The sequence below is a fragment of the Ascaphus truei genome, chromosome 14 (genome assembly GCF_040206685.1).
Source record: "Ascaphus truei isolate aAscTru1 chromosome 14, aAscTru1.hap1, whole genome shotgun sequence".
NCBI lineage: Eukaryota > Metazoa > Chordata > Amphibia > Anura > Ascaphidae > Ascaphus > Ascaphus truei.
Window position 1 is genome coordinate 50,603,746 of NC_134496.1, and position 18,032 is coordinate 50,621,777.

Sequence of the window (18,032 nt, forward strand, 5' to 3'; positions counted from 1 at the left end):
AGGGGCCCTGCTTAAATCAAATAAAAAATAAATTAAAAACGTGGGATATGATTGAAAGCGTTACTTTTCACTTTGGTAGGAATCACTTCACTCAACCTAGGGAGAATTGGACAGCACTGGTTTAGCAGTCTCCGAAACACAGACAAATACGAGCTCGGGAAGCTAGGAGTCAGACAACAGGGCTGCTGCTTCCACACTTCAAAGTTTTATTCAATTGTGCCCCGACATTTATACAGAAAACCAAGGGCATGTTTATACATAACATATCATGTTTAATAATGTGAGAAATAACTAGTTTCTGTAGAGGTTATGTATCTGTGTCTTTGGACAAAGCATTAGTAAATCATTACATCTTGCTTGTGTTTGGCCGGCAGTTTCTACTTCTACATTACAAAGAGAAATACAGGGAATGTTTATCAAGAGCATGCAGCTGTCTTGTTTGGGGCATTTTACAGCTCTTGCTATTTTATGAAAGACAAACTGAGAACAACAGAAGTAAATAAAGATTACAACTAGCATAGCGAGTTAATTCTCTCAGTACTGGAACAGCTCATATGAGAAGGATAAAGCTAGCAGATTATATTAACCCTTTCAATCCCTGAGACTTGCAGAGCTGACATATAATTTTAACCCCTTCAATGATACTATATACAAATATATTCTGGGACAGTACAAGGAGCTTTCAAATGAACTATTCATCCCACGGGCAGTACAAAGGACTCGGGGGCATCCCTTAAGGTTGGAGGAAAGGAAATTTCTCCAGCAACAAAGGAAAGGGTTCTTTACAGTAAGGGCAGTTACATTGTGGGATTCATTACCCAGGGAGACTGATGGCAGATACAATAGATTTCTTCCAATAAAGGTTGGACATCTTTTTAAAAAGGAAAGGTATACAGGGATATACCAAATAACTACAAATAGGGATCCCTGACGAAGTACACTCCATGTACGAAACGCGTTGGATAAAGAGGGCGCATTCCTAGCACTACCCGCTGTGGATTTACCCCATCTGCCATTCCGTTTCATCTCCGTTACACCCGCTGCTCCTCTGGCCGGCCGAGACTGTATAGCTACCAGCGCCACTTGATGACGTCATTGACGCGCGCTCATAGTGGATGCTGTGTATGCTGATATATGCCGTGTATGCTGATAGACGCCTTAGAGCCAGTGCAGAGAGTACCCACGGGAGACGTGAGCGGAGATTCCATCCGGTGATCGTTACCCACCGTCTGTTGCTGTTTGGTAACATGTCCATATACATGTACTGCTAGTTAATTTTAAACTGATGTACGTGCAATACTCACCTGTTCTATCACAATATAACTTTTTATATACTACACTATGAGGTTTTTTGCGCTGTTTCTTTTGTCGTTATTTCTATAGTTTTGGTCTGTGGAGCCATTCCACGAATCCAGCAGCACATCCTCACACTTAAAGTAACAGGTTAACCTATATTTATTACAATTGTATATCACTTAATATTCACCATTAAGCACTTATTCACGATTATTAGAGCGCAGTTCACCCTTTGTTTCTATATACCAAATAAGTATACATGGGAAGGAGGTTGATCCAGGGAGTAATCTGCTTGCCAATTATTCGAGTCAGGAAGGAATTTATTTTTCCCCTTATGAGACATCATTGGATAATGTGTCACTGGGGGTTGTGTGTTTGCCTTCCTCTGGATCAATATACTGTAAGTACGGATATAGGATAAAGTATTTGTCATCTAAATTTAGCATAGGTTGAACTTGATGGACATATGTCTTTTTTTCAACCTCATCTACTCTATAACTATGTAACTTTGTAACTATATGAATGATATTAATATACCTATATTCTGATATATTACACTATTTTCTATTATGTATATTTTGATATATGGATTTTATACATAATTTTCCATGGCTATAAAGTATCTTTGTGGGGTATGTATGTATGTATGTATGTATGTACAGTATATCTATCTCGCACCAAAAAGGGTGTCTGGGGCACTGCAGAGAACTCGCCCGTTTTCTGGGGCACTGCAGAGAACTCGCCCGTTTTCTGGGGCACTGTCCAGAACGCGCCCGTTTTCTGGGGCACTGTCCAGAACGCGCCCGTTTTCTACATTTCTTTGCTAGTGATGGATTCAATTTGAACTTTTACTGATACCTTGAGGGGCACTGTGAATTGTGTGTGTGTGTGTGTGTACACACCTATATTTTGATATATGTATATCCTAATGTATTTAAATCTATACCCTGATATATGAATGCCAATGTAGATTCTGATGTGTACAGTGGTGAGAAAAAGTTGGTTGAACCCCTTAGGATTTTTACATATTTCAAACCTAAAATGTTGTTAGATCTTCGTCTAAGTCCTAATAATATATGAAGATAACCTGATCAAACAACACAAAAACATGATACTTTCCCAACATTTTTTTTATCCACAAATGATAAAACGTTCAATATCCGTGTGTGAACCTTTAGATTCAGTACCTGGTGGCACCCCCTTTAGATTCAGTATCTGGTGACGCCCCCTTTAGATTCAGTACCTGGTGGCGCCCCCTTTAGATTCAGTACATGGTGGCGCCCCCTTTAGATTCAGTACCTGGTGGCGCCCCCTTTAGATTCTGTACCATGTGGCGCCCCCTTTAGATTCAGTACCTGGTGGCGCCCCCTTTAGATTCAGTACCTGGTGGCGCCCCCTTTAGATTCAGTACCTGGTGGCGCCCCCTTTAGATTCAGTACCTGGTGGCGCCCCTTTGACCAGCAATGACTTCAACTGCGCGTGTCCTGTAACTAACTGCTGGTCAGTCTCTCTCATCGGGTTTGCGGAATTTGGGTCCATTCCTCCTTACAGAACTGCTTCAACTCGGTGACATTTGAGGGCTTCCTTGCATGGACAGCTCGCTTCAGATCCTGCAGCAACATTTCAATGGGGTTTAGGTCCGGACTGTGACTTGGCCATTCTGAAACGCAGAATTTCTTCTTCTGCAGCCGTTCTTCTGTAGATCTGCCTGTATGTTTAGGGACATTGTCTTGCTGCATGACACACATTCGCTTCAGCTCACGGATGGATGACCTGACATTCTCTAGAGTCTTCTGATACAATGTAGAATTCATGGTGGTGTCAATGATGGCGCGCCGTCCAGGTCCTGAGGCAACAAAGCAGCCCCAAACCATCACACTCCCACCCCCATGCTTGACGGTTGGGATAAGGTTCTTCTGTTCGAACACAGTTTTGGTTTTCACCAAACAAAACTCACATTAGCCGAGGCGAGAGTGGCCTGCAGATCCTTGGATGCGACTCGGGTTATTTGGGACTTCCTGGGTCATTTGCTGGTTTGTTCTTAGAGAGATTTTGGTAGGACGACCGCTCTTGGGTAGAGTGACTGAGGTCTTTGTCCATTTGTAGACGGTCTGTCTGACTGTAGGTAGGCAAAGCCCCACATATTTTTGTAACCCTTTCCAGACTGATGAGCATCAATAGCGGCTTTTCTGAGGCACTCAGAGATTTCTTTTGATCGTGGCATGACGTGTTTCCACACAGCTGTACGGCGAAGACCAAGCTCACAAAGTGTCTCATCTTTATATAGAGTGGGGCCTTCCAAACTCACGCCTGAAGATCTACCTAATTATTTAAACCCCTGATTCTATTTATCCCCTTTAATTTAGCTGATAAAGCCAGGGTTTCACTTACTTTCCCACGTACCTTGACCCATAATTACTCATTGTTTGTCTAATTGATACATCATTTTGTTTCAAAAGACATGGTATTGGTTAATATATACTTAAGAAAAGACTGGTTTTGTTTCAAGAAGGTTACCATGGAATCACAATGGCATTTACCAAATGACCATTGGGGCTCACAAACCTTCCCACTGCTGTACATTGTGTGTGTACCTTCCCACCGCTGTACATTGTGTGTGTACCTTCTCACCGCTGTACATTGTGTGTGTACCTTCCCACCGCTGTACATTGTGTGTGTACCTTCCCACCGCTGTACATTGTGTGTGTACGTGCAATAAAAGGCACAAATACATCATTAGATTAGTCCTTAAAAGCTGCAACTCCATCGTAAAAAAAGACCTTCCAGGGGGTTTGTGTAGAATGCAGAATCCCTGGCTGCAGTGTATGCTAAGAGATACTGGGGAAGGGCAGTGTATGCTAAGAGATAATGGGGAAGGGCAGGGTTGTAGACTGGTCTGAGAGATGTGTATGTGCTCACACGTGGTGTTTTTATTTGCTGTATGGGGGGGGGGGGGGGTGGAGGGGGTTGTCACTTATATAATGTGTGGGTGAAACCTATCCCAGCTTCACATTGCCCTGCCAGTATTACCAGCCTCACACTGAGACCCAAAAGTTTCAATTGACTGTCTGCGAGTAGGGTTACTGGCTCTGCACTTCTTTAACCCCGGCTGTGCTGAAAAGCGGTGTAATGCGGCAGGCGTATGCTTATAGGGATTCATGTTAAAATGGACGAGAAGCAAATAGTAACACACTGTGAGTGCTCATTTGCATGTCATTACCCAGAGTCCCTGGCTGCAGTGGAAGCGCTGTATGCTTGGTGATTAATGGGGCTGCAGACCTGGCTGAGACATGTGACTGTGCTCACAAGTGATGATGCTAATATTAAGGACATTTCACCATGGAATAGATCAACCCCATTCTGTCCCAGAGGAGCTAGTGATGAACTAGAGACCCTGACACTGAAGGGGTTAATGAACGCGCTGGTGTCCGTGTGTGGCGCCACAGGTGGAGCCTTCACAAGATGCATTGAGTCACAACTCGGTTTTCTGCATCTGGACTTACAAATCCCAATACAAAGTTTGTAATTTTAATAGCAAACAATATTCCAGGTGCGCGGGTTACCTGAGACTATGCAGAAAGGTGTTATTGATATGGAAATGTCTTCAGACGGGCACACCTACCCACTTTACACCCGCTGGCACTATTTCAGCGTCTTCAGTTGGCCCTTATTCTGTGTGATCTGCGCACATGACATGCGATCGCATGAAAAGACCATTCACTTTAATCAGCGTTGACCATACCTTACAGCATTGGTGCGCAAACTGGGGGGGGAGAGGGGCACGGCGATTTCCGGGGGACCGCGCGAGGCCTCTGTAACTTCACTTACCTTTGTGTCGGGCAACGTGACATCACATGACCTTGCGGTGCCATTTGCCGCTGGAACTGAGCCTGGGGGGGGGGGTGCGGGAGCAGAGCGGAGAGCAGGCAGGGGCGCAGGCGGAATAGCTGGCACACCCCAGCCTTACAGAATAAGGGCCTTAGTAATGGCAGCCAGTTATACATAACCGAGTTGCTTTTCAGGGTGTTACAAGCCCTTTTGCCACGGAAGGGTTAATATCCCCCCTTCCTCCATCCCTCTCCTCCCCATGTACTTGACCTGTCATCTTAACCTGGGAAACAATCTATTGATGGCATTCGCTAAACCACTTCGCCGATTCATAGCATACAATAGGCAGCGGTAACCTGGTATCGCACTGACAGATAATGTTACCTTGCGCTGCAGCAGAGGTGGTGTGGGAAGAAGATACCCAGTAAGGGGGAAGCTGGGTGTATAGGGAGAGGTATTAGCAGCGGCGTGTATAGGGGGAGGTATTGGCAGCAGGGTGTTAGGGTGTATATGGAGAGGTATTAGCAGCGGGATGTTGGGGTGTATAGGGAGAGGTATTAGCAGCGGGGTGTTAGGGTGTATATGGAGAGGTATTAGCAGCGGCGTGTTAGGGTGTATAGGGAGAGGTATTAGCAGCAGGATGTTAGGGTGTATAGGGAGAGGTATTAGCAGCGGGGTGTTGGGGTGTATAGGGAGAGGTATTAGCAGCGGGATGTTAGGGTGTATAGGGAGAGGTTATTAGCAGTGGGATGTTAGGATGTATAGGGAGAGGTATTAGCAGCGAGATGTTAGGGTGTATAGGGAGAGGTATTAGCAGCGGGATGTTAGGGTGTATAGGGAGAGGTATTAGCAGCAGGATGTTGGGGTGTATAGGGAGAGGGATTAGCAGCGGGATGTTGGGGTGTATAGGGAGAGGTATTGGCAGCAGGGATGTTGGGGTGTATAGGGAGAGGGATTAGCAGTGGGGTGTTAGGGTGTATAGGGAGAGGTATTAGCAGCGGGATGTTGGGGTGTAAAGGGAGAGGTATTAGCAGTGGGATGTTGGGGTGTATAGGGAGAGGGATTAGCAGTGGGGTGTTAGGGTGTATAGGGAGAGGTATTAGCAGCGGGATGTTGGGGTGTAAAGGGAGAGGTATTAGCAGCGGGGTGTTAGGGTGTATAGGGAGAGGTATTAGCAGCGGGATGTTGGGGTGTATAGGGAGAGGGATTAGCAGTGGGGTGTTAGGGTGTATAGGGAGAGGTATTAGCAGCGGGATGTTGGGGTGTAAAGGGAGAGGTATTAGCAGCGGGATGTTGGGGTGTATAGGGAGAGGTATTAGCAGGCGGAATGTTGGGGTGTATAGGGAGAGGTATTGGCAGCAGGGATGTTGGGGTGTATAGGGAGAGGTATTAGCAGCGGTATGTTGGGGTGTATAGGGAGAGGTATTAGCAGCGGGATGTTGGGGTGTATAGGGAGAGGTATTAGCAGGCGGAATGTTGGGGTGTATAGGGAGAGGTATTGGCAGCAGGGATGTTGGGGTGTATAGGGAGAGGTATTAGCAGCGGTATGTTGGGGTGTATAGGGAGTGGTTTCTATGTGTACTGTGTAAGGGAATGTAACATTATTCAAATAAAAAAGCATCTAGGGTGATTTAGTATTTTTACATAAATATAAAACGTGGGATTGTGTTCTTTGGAATCAGAATACATTTTCTAGCTGTTCCCAGAACAAGGAAAGAGGCCGACCTGTTATTCCCTCTGTTCTGCCTTCCTCGTGTGTGCAGTAAATACCTGAACCCAAGGTCAGAACCCAAACCTCTGTATATACAGAGCTGCTCTCTCCCGGTGTCAGAACCCAAACCTCTGTATATACAGAGCTGCTCTCTCCCGGTGTCAGAACCCAAACCTCTGTATATACAGAGCTGCTATCTCCCTGTGTCAGATCCCAAACCTCTGTATATACAGAGCTGCTCTCTCCCAGTGTCAGATCCCAAACCTCTGTATATACAGAGCAGCTCTCTCCCTGTGTCAGATCCCAAACCTCTGTATATACAGAGCTGCTCTCTCCCAGTGTCAGATCCCAAACCTCTGTATATACAGAGCAGCTCTCTCCCTGTGTCAGATCCCAAACCTCTGTATATACAGAGCTGCTCTCTCCCAGTGTCAGATCCCAAACCTCTGTATATACAGAGCAGCTCTCTCCCTGTGTCAGATCACAAACCTCTGTATATACAGAGCTGCTCTCTCCCAGTGTCAGATCCCAAACCTCACTATATACAGATCTGCTCTCTCCCAGTGTCAGATCCCAAACCTCTGTATATACAGAGCTGCTCTCTCCCAGTGTCAGATCCCAAACCTCTGTATATACAGAGCTGCTCTCTCCCAGTGTCAGATCCCAAACCTCTGTATATACAGAGCTGCTCTCTCCCAGTGTCAGATCCCAAACCTCTGTATATACAGAGCTGCTCTCTCCCGGTGTCAGATCCCAAACCTCTGTATATACAGAGCTGCTCTCTCCCGGTGTCAGATCCCAAACCTCTGTATATACAGAGCTGCTCTCTCCCGGTGTCAGATCCCAAACCTCTGTATATACAGAGCTGCTCTCTCCCGGTGTCAGATCCCAAACCTCTGTATATACAGAGCTGCTCTCTCCCGGTGTCAGATCCCAAACCTCTGTATATACAGAGCTGCTCTCTCCCGGTGTCAGATCCCAAACCTCTGTATATACAGAGCTGCTCTCTCCCAGTGTCAGAACACAAACCTCTGTATATACAGAGCAGCTCTCTCCCTGTGTCAGATCCCAAACCTCTGTATATACAGAGCTGCTCTCTCCCGGTGTCAGATCCCAAACCTCTGTATATACAGAGCAGCTCTCTCCCTGTGTCAGATCCCAAACCTCTGTATATACAGAGCTGCTCTCTCCCGGTGTCAGATCCCAAACCTCTGTATATACAGAGCTGCTTCTCTCCTAATACCAATGCTTGGTTGTAGTGTAAGGTTTGTGCCCTTTTTGCTCTCACACTGTTCGATAAGATTAATGTTATCTTGAGGAAATGATTCTTTCACCCCAGAGCTGGCTGCATGACGGTGTCGGAAGAAAGAAAGAACTGCCGTGGGATTAAATAAACTATTTATACGTAGAGTGACTTTATGTAAATACAAGCCTACCATTGTTATTTATCAACCTGTGCGTCAGCAGCACTGCCGTACAAATGACCCAGCAGCAAATATCCGTGCAATAAAGCCGCTCTTGGCATTATTATCGGAGAATAATGAGTATAGGTGTGCCCATATCCTTCTTGGCTTTCACTACAAATCTTAGATGCCAAAACAAATACAGCAATACAATATTGAAAAGAAAAGCGATGTTTAGTGGCAGTTTGCTAATCTGGAGTTACTCTAATTACACGCCGGGCTTTTCATCTCTTCCACGCACCGTTCCCTCGGCATGCGTCATACCTGGTCTGTGGGGTGTCCATGCTGCCCTCGCATAAACACGCCGTTGTCCCCATTACCACCCTGCTCCTTCATTGCTTCATAACCCCGCAGAATGGCCTGTCCTGTTCATTAATCACGCGGAGGCATTTCACAAGCCCTGTGCAATGACGTCCGAATTGTGAAACTGTAATAACCGATACCTTTTTAAATCTAAATATCTGTTTCTGTTCCAGGCTTCTTCTATGCTGAGAGCGTCTATAGCGCCTGTGTAAGTGTACAACCATAAAGAAAATGCTGTTTGCCAAGTAGGCATGCGTGAGATGAGAGGGAATAAAAATGTGATGTATTTAGGAGCTGGATTTCCCCCCACACATTGTCGCCCTCCTGATATCCGTTTACACTTTATATGCATGATTGGATGATATGACACTGGGGTTTTTTGTTTGCCTTCCTCTGGATCAATAAGTAAGTATAGATATAGGATAAAGTATCTGTTGTCTAAATTTAGCAGCGGTTGAACTTGATGGACGTACGTCTTTTTTCAACCTCATCTACTATGTAACTATGTAACTATGCAGCACAATCCAAAGCTTTACATCTTCAAAGAAACCCGATGCCATCACTGTTTGTTTTCCTTGGTTGGTCCCCTTCTCACAGCTCTGGCAAAGTCTGCACAGAAGTATTTCCCCATTGTAACTCGCTGCTACGTATCTATGTATGTATATCTTTATGTAGAGCCCACAATGTTCTCAGCGCTTTACAAAAGAGACAATGCAGAACAGGAAATTCTAATACAATAAGTGCAACAACGTCAGACACTTGGAAAGTATTAACACCAGAGGGAGAGGGATATACTGTCCCGGCTAAAGCTGGCCGGGAGCGTAGCGGGCTAGCCGCAGGTCTGTTCTCCATTTAAAAACGGAGTTTCCCGCGCGGCGGCCGCTTCAATAGATAAGCGCTAATGGCGCTTACTGATGAAAGCGCCCGAGGCGCGGGAAAACCGGCCGGGTTTCGGCCGAAGAAAGCCCGCGCACCGCCCGCGCTATTTTTAAACTGCGCAGGCAGCCGCATTAGAGTCAGCCTGGCCGCTACTGTAGAGGGGTATGGTACCTGTTATTGGGCCAACGAGTAGCTGATATGTTACCAGCTTTCTTCATCGAGTTACCCCGAGAGGTTGGAAAGCTTGTAACTGGCGGTGGATTTCCTGCCGCCCCATGGCACTTACCTGGTGCCGCCTCCTCCGTGCTGCCGCCCGCTGTCTTCTTCGAAATCGCAGCATTAAATGACGCTGCAGACGTCACCAACGCGATGTCACATGGTGTGTCGTTGGCATGGCGACGTTGTGACGTAATTTGACGCCGCAACGTCGCATTGCCATGGCATCGAGACGCCATGTGACATCGCAGCGTCATTTTGCGCTGCAGAAAGGAGGCGGCCGCAGGTAAGGAACGTCACATTAGGTCCGATTGCGCAGCCTCTGTATGGTTGAAACCCCAAAATGTTGCTGCCCTACGACCGGGCCTAGTGTGAAATCCAGCACTGCTTGTAACACATCACCTACTTGCTGGTCCAATAAAAGGTATCATACCTGCTCCTCCTGCCCGTGTTACTGCCTGGGAGAGGGACCAGCGCGGGGACGCACCCTTCTGTGCTTACAATAGGAAAGGAAATCCCTGCCCCCCAGAGCTTACAATCTAAGGCATGTGTTGGCGCTCTATAAATAAACAATGAGCATTTTGTGGGCAGGATGGGAGGTTAGATGGAGGGCAATGTGTAACCCTTGCACAGATAACCCGAGCAAGGACTGAGCAACACTGAAACGCGCTCAGCTAAGGATAGGGGGCTAGCTAAGGATGTGGCTTCTAGGGAAGCTGCAAAAGGCAACTGTATGTGGAGAGAAAGAGAGAAACAATCCTTTCTGTAGGTGCACCCCTAATTGTACCTCTACTATGGCACAATGCTAAATAAGAAACAACCCAGCGCACAGCCAGAGAGAGGGACCCAAAGCAAATGAATAAAAAAATTATCTTTATTGGTCCATGTTAAAAAACGGAGGTAAGTACCTCCTACGCGTTTCGTACCACAATGGTACTTTATCAATGAGCGCTCCTTGTGGTACGAAACGCGTAGGAGGGTACTTACCTCCGTTTTTTAACATGGACCAATAAAGGTCTTTTTTTATTCATTTGGTTTGGGTCCCTCTCTCTCTGGCTGTGCGCTGGGTTATTTCTGTTTTGGACTTCTGCCGCTTCTCCTGGCTGCACGCCTCTCAAGACACACAGGACTGGGGCACGTCTATGTGAGTACATTGATTCAATTCTACAATTTTATTTATTTCAAGTTGTGATTCTAGGATTTTCCCAATGTGGTTCTTGACTGAGTTCATTATTCCCTACCTTGACCTTCAGGGATTTATGTGTCCTTTCATTGACTCTACTTCTATCAAGATCATTGCTATTACTGCTGACATATAGACACAGATATAGACTACTGGGGCTAGTGAGATATCATCATATTAATCCTATGCAGGACAGGAACCTAGCGTTGGAGCGCATGAATCACTGATTTGTTCTATGGCACGATGCTGCCTGACACTAGTTGTGATCCTGTTTTAGCTATTTGCACTTCTATATTTATACTTACTGTGAATTCCTCGTGTCTCTGTGGGTGTGTGACAGTGACCGTGACACGTGACTGTCCCGTCCCCCACACACACTCCCGTCTACCCCACACACACACACTGTCCCGTCCCCCACACACACTGTCCCCCCCTCCCACACACACTGTCCCGTCTACCCCACACACACACACTGTCCCCCCTCCCACACACACTGTCCCGTCTACCCCACACACACACACTGTCCCGTCCCCCACACACACTGTCCCCCCTCCCACACACACTGTCCCGTCTACCCCACACACACACTGTCCCGTCTACCCCACACACACTGTCCCCCCTCCCACACACACTGTCCCGTCTACCCCACACACACACTGTCCCGTCTACCCCACACACACTGTCCCCCCTCCCACACACACTGTCCCGTCTACCCCACACACACACACTGTCCCGTCCCCCACACACACTGTCCCCCCTCCCACACACACTGTCCCGTCTACCCCACACACACACTGTCCCGTCCCCCACACACACTGTCCCCCCTCCCACACACACTGTCCCGTCTACCCCACACACACACTGTCCCGTCTACCCCACACACACTGTCCCCCCTCCCACACACACTGTCCCGTCTACCCCACACACACACTGTCCCGTCTACCCCACACACACTGTCCCGTCTACCCCACACACACTGTCCCGTCCCCCACACACACTGTCCCGTCCCCCACACACACTGTCCCGTCTACCCCACACACACTGTCCCCCCACACACACACTGTCCCCCCTCCCACACACACTGTCCCGTCTACCCCCCACACACACACTGTCCCCCCTCCCACACACACTGTTCCGTCTACCCCACACACACACACTGTCCCGTCCCCCACACACACTGTCCCCCCTCCCACACACACTGTCCCCCCTCCACACACACACTGCCCCCCCCACACACACACTGCCCACCCACACACACTGCCCCCACACACACACACTGCCCCCCCACACACACACTGCCCCCCCACACACACACTGCCCCCCCACACACACACACTGCCCCCCCACACACACACACCGCCGCCCCCACACACACACACACCGCCCCCCCACACACACACACACCGCCCCCCCCACACACACACACCGCCCCCCCCCACACACACACACTGCCCCCCCCACACACACACATTGCCCCCCCACACACACACACACTGCCCCCCCCCCACACACACACTGCCCCCCCCCCCCACACACACACTGCCCCCCCACACACACACACTGCCCGTGCCCCCCCCCCCACACACTGTCCGTGCCCCCCCCCCACACACTGTCCGTCCCCCCCCACACACACTGTCCCCCCCCCCCACACACACACAAAGCCCCCTCCCCTGTATTCTTCCGCGAGGAGCGGCGGGTGGGAGTGGAGTGACCGGAGGGTGGGGGGTTGGTGGGGGAGAGGTGAGGACGGCGCTGAGGAGCGGCGGGTGGGAGTGGAGTGACCGCAGGGAGGGGGGTTGGTGGGGGAGAGGTGAGGACGGCGCTGAGGAGCGGCGGGTGGGAGTGGAGTGACCGCAGGGAGGGGGGTTGGTGGGGGAGAGGTGAGGACGGCGCTGAGGAGCAGCGGGTGGGAGTGGAGTGACCGAAGGGTGGGGGAGAGGTGAGGCCTGCACGGTAGTGGCGTGACCGGAGGGAGGGGGGTTGGTGGTGGGGGACAGGTGAGGCCTGCGCCGAGGAGCGGCGGGTGTGTGTGGGGGGTGAGGAGTGTGGGTTCGCCAAGTTGTTCTCCTTAGGTTCCAACTGCAAGTGAGATGGTCCTTGCAATGTGTGGGGGGGGTGAGGGGGGGGTGCGCCGTGGCCAATGACACAGGGGGAAGACATACACACACACAAACATTATTTGAGACTTATAGATATAGATCAGTGTAACGTCTGAGAAGTGATTAAGAGCGTAGTTTATTAAATCAATATAGCACATATAAAATAATAAAAATGAGGGACTGCGGCAAAAGCAAAAAAAGGACGATAAGGCAATCCTTTAATTGAACCTTAGAGTCCAAAGGGGTGAGGGTGTAGCCCTTATTTAGATAACACTAATAAGTGAATTCAAACAAATATGTAGCGTTGAAGACCTAGATAAAATACCTGCTTAGTACAAGGATTGTACAGTTGCAATTCTAATTATCCATGCATAGGTTTAGCGTCTAAAGGCCAACAGTGTAAACGCAGGAATAGTTTAAACATATATTAGACATTGAGTCTCACTATGCATAGCTAGGTGGCTGGTGCCAGTAAAAGCACGTATGGTGGATATCAGTATATACCTGGACATAAGCAGGTTACACATAGGTGCCCAAATTTAGTATCCATGAAACTAGAAAAACAGTCCGTCTGTGTAGCCTTAATAGGGGGGAGTGAGCCCTGCTAGACTGTGTCTCTTACAATATAGGAGGCTGTCGGTTCTCTCCTGGTAATACCGGACCCTCAATGCTACGTGATGACGTGTCCCCACGGCCGTTTCGCTGTCACAGCGGTTTCTTCTGGGGTCACCGGAAGAAGCTTTTCTCGGGGACATTGTATCGAAATTCTGAGACTTCAGCAACAGTGCAGGTAATGGATCTATTGTCGCTGTATCTCTTTCTCCTCTAGGCGGGGACGCGCGGCGTTTACCGAGGCCCCGCGCTTTCCCCCCAAAGCATTTAAACTAAATGCCAGGGTGCGTGCGAGAGGCCTCTCTAAGGTCCCTTACCTCGTCTCCGGTGCTTCTGGCGATGTGTCGCCATGGAACGCGATGTCACATGACATCGTGACGTCAGCCCGAGACAACGTAAGGAGGGGGGGGGGGGACCAGGCCGGGGCGCGCACTAGAAAAAGTTTGCGCCCCCCTGTTCGAAGTGTTTGATTTGATGTTGTGTGTGAAGCCAAAGTGATTTAGTATATATTTGTATCCTGGTTGAGCCCTTGTTTTATTCATATCCATACAAATGCCTTAAAACTCTGGCATTTATTTTCTGCAACATCAGCATGGATACTAAATTTGGGCACCTATGTGTAACCTGCTTATGTCCAGGTATATACTGATATCCACCATACGTGCTTTTACTGGCACCAGCCACCTAGCTATGCATAGTGAGACTCAATGTCTAATATATGTTTAAACTGTTCCTGCGTTTACACTGTTGGTTTGTAGACTCTAAACCTACATATTTGTTTGAATTCACTTAGTGTAATCTAAATTAGGGCTACACTCTCACCCTTTTGGACTCTAATACTTTCAATTAAGGCAATCCATCATCGCCTAGAAACTTTTGCCGCAGTCTGACCCTCATTTTATGATATTACCCTCTTAATGATTATAAGGCTTTGTCCCCGCTGGTGGTGAGCGTGCTCATGCTTGGAGAGCTGCAGGGGAAGCTGAGTGTGCTAGACAGTTTAAAAAAATTGTTTACCTGAGCGCCAGTGAGCGTGTATGCCCGCGTATGCCCGCGCATACGTGCGCGGGGACGTGTGTTTATATATATATATAGCAACTGTAAATATTCCTGTATATTCATTTGCATGTCTTAGACAGGTCTGCAACCCTGTCTTTCACCATTATCACCCAGCAAACAGCACTTCCACTGCAGCAAGGGATTCTGGGAAATGACATGCAAATGAGCACACAGTGCCACTTTTTATCTCATGCTCACATTACATGAGCAACCCATATATATGTATGTGTATGTTACCTCGCCAAGCGCCGCCCACTCTGCGCTAGTAGGGACGCAGCCTAAGACATTACACTGATACTGTATATATAACAACATGTATCAACCCTCTAGAAGTTAAGTACATCTAAGTGCTCCATATTTTACACTTTATCTGGGTGGGTGATCTCCTCATTAGTACAAATAGGAAGGTACTTCTGTATATTCCTACTATCCTGGGTAGTTTGATGGTTCACAGCCAGTGTCTGGCAGCATTGTGCCTTAGTAAAGGTACAATTAGGAGTGCACCTATAGAAAAGGATTTTTATCCGCTCTCTCCACATACGATAAACTGTACAAACTACATAATAATGTTTCTCGTGCCCCGATCAGGAACGCCACCACGCTGTTAGGGGTACAAATTGGGCATACTCGGAAGCGACCTTTCGGATGAGCATTCAGTCCGTGGGGATTGTAGCGTCCGGGTAGTATTGGTGTATGCCGAATTTACATCTAAACCTTTTAGCGACGATCACTGAGCATTTTCATGATGCAATAAAAGCTGCACAAATCTGCAACCCGGAGAGAAAAAGCCTCCCCTGGAAATACCTTGTGCACAATTAAATCCAGCGCTAGAGTAGCTATTCAGGTGTGAATGGATTCTGAATGATAAAAAAAGCGCCATCTCCTGGCTTTATTCTGTGACAGATACAGATATCACTGCCCGGAGTTCAGTTTGGGTCCATGTCTGACTGAACCTGGTCTTTCTCTCTCTGCCCTTTTCCCTCTAATGCGCTCTCTTCCTACTTTCTCTGTTTTCTTTCTGCATTTCTCGTTTTCCCTCTGTGTCTTTTTCACTCTTTCTCTCGACCTTCCTGCCTCCCTGCCTCTCTCATTGACTCTTATTCACTCTCTCTCCCTTCCTCCGTCTCTTTTATTCTCACTGTCTCTCGCCCTGCCTCTTTAATTCTCTTTCTCGCCCTGCCTCTTTTATTCACACTCTCTCTCTCTCTGCCTCTCTCTGCCTCTCTCTCTCTCTCTCTGCATCTCTCTCTCTCTCTGCCTCTCTCTCTCTCTGCCTCTCTCTCTCTCTGCCTGTCTCTCTTTCTTTCCCTGCCCCTCTCTCTCCCTGCCTCTCTCTCCCTGCCTCTCTCATTGACTCTCTCTCCCTTCCTCCGTCTCTTTTATTCTCACCCTCTCTCGCCCTGCCTCTTTAATTCTCTCTCTTGCCCTGCCTCTTTTATTCACTCTCTCTCGCCCTGCCTCTTTTATTCACTCTCTCTCTCTCTCGCCCTGCTTCTTTTATTCACTCTCTCTCTCTCGCCCTGCCTCTTTTATTCACTCTCTCTCTCTCGCCCTGCCTCTTTTATTCACTCTCTCTCTCTCGCCCTGCCTCTTTTATTCACTCTCTCTCTCTCGCCCTGCCTCTTTTTTATTCACTCTCTCTCGCGCGCTCTGTCTCTCGTGCGCTCTGTCTCTCGCGCGCTCTGTCTCCTTCCCTCTCTCCTTCCCTCTCTCCTTCCCTCTCTCCTTCCCTCTCTCCTTCCCTCTCTCCTTCCCTCTCTCCTTCCCTCTCTCCTTCCCTCTCTCCTTCCCTCTCGCCTTCCCTCTCTCCTTCCCTCTCTCCTTCCCTCTCTCCTTCTGTCTCTGTGCTGCAGGAAGCTGCAGGAGGTGCCATTGCTGCCCTCTCTGGATTATGAGAAGCTGAAGAAGGACTTGGTGTTTGGGAATGATCGCCTGAAAGCCTTCATCCTCCAGGCCCTGCGCTGGGTGAGCCGCACGCACGGCACCTGCTTCTCCCCCCTCTGCCACCATGACCCTTCCACTCCCCTTTAACAGAACCAAGTGCACATACGTCACTTTCATGTCCAAATTGTATGATTTCTTTTTAACCCGTGTGCTGCCACAGGGTCACACAGTGTACAATGTGTAGCAGTTCCCAATGGCAGCAGTGGGATTAAAGCCAATATTTACGAAGCGGTGTAAAGCCAGGTGCCACAATGCAGCCCCTTTAGTTGAATAAGCCGTAAGGGGCCTTCCAGTGCTGGAATATCTTGTGCCTTAGCATCACTTAGTAAACATACGCCTAACTGCTTGCTCAGCAGACAGAGGAGGATGAGTGAGTTTGGGAGGGGGGTATAGTCCCGCAGCCTTCCTGCCGTGTATATTGTGTCACTGGCCCTGCGATACCAGGCAAGTGCCGCTAAACCGGCGGATCCGCGGCAGAGCAGGTGTCGCACCTTTAATTACTCCTCCGCGTCACAGCATTTGTGTTACTGATGACAAGAGGCTCACACTAAAGAAGTCCTTCAGTGTCCTGCTGCGCAGACATGCACAATGCAGCCGCGGTAACGGCCTTCAGTGTCCTGCTGCGCGGACATGCACAATGCAGCCGCGGTAACGGGTTATGGCCTTCAGTGTCCTGCTGCGCGGACATGCACAATGCAGCCGCGATAACGGCCTTCAGTCTCCTGCTGCGCGGACATGCACAATGCAGCCGCGGTAACGGGTTAGCAGGACTAGTTTATATTGCACCTTGTCCATTTGCTGCTGGTTATCACTATAAGAAACCTCACCGATGACACAATACAGGCGGTCACATATACATGAGATGAGACCGGCATGCGCAGTTTGTACTGATTGCGCCCGTGGGAAAAGGTTTGACACTTGCCCAGTTAAGTAGGCGGCCAGGATGAAAAAGGCAACTTTATACCTTGCACACTTTTAACTCTTTCAGTACCAGAAGGTCCGGTAGAATAACTGTAACAGTTTGTGCCCCTCTCCTTGCCAGCGCTTCACACGGTCTCAGCCCGGGGAGCAGCGGGAGACGGTCCTGCAGGCTTATATAAGCAATGACCTGCTCGATTCTCACAATAATGACCAGGTGAGTGACCGCGTGGCCTTGTTTAGGTGTTGGGGACTCTAGTTGAGTGCAGAGGATGAGGACAAAGTGTGATTGTTCCCTCATTGCCACTGTTTTGTACTTCTAACTGTGTCATCTTCTGGGAGGCAGGACAGAAGAGATGGGCCACAGGTTGTCTGTCTGTCCTTGTCACCCTGGAGATGGAAAGGACAATCAGTGGTTGCCTTTTGGGTATTGTATTGTATGTCTTTATTTATATAGCGCCAAAAGTGTACTCAGCGCTTCACAAAGAATACAGTACTGGGAATTATAATAATAAAGTAAG

At 48.6% G+C, this 18,032-nt stretch overlaps 1 protein-coding gene across 6 annotated transcripts in view; it reads left to right on the forward strand.

Moving 5' to 3' along the window:
- Positions 1–18,032, forward strand: part of ARMC9 (armadillo repeat containing 9) — an 88,370-nt gene that overhangs the window by 18,132 nt on the left and 52,206 nt on the right. For all 6 annotated transcript variants that reach the window (XM_075570953.1, XM_075570952.1, XM_075570951.1 and 3 more), the window contains 3 exons: positions 8,775–8,809; positions 16,503–16,614; positions 17,636–17,728. In XM_075570953.1, coding sequence (XP_075427068.1) covers positions 8,775–8,809; positions 16,503–16,614; positions 17,636–17,728 — 240 coding nt within the window. The remainder of the gene's footprint in view (positions 1–8,774; positions 8,810–16,502; positions 16,615–17,635; positions 17,729–18,032) is intronic.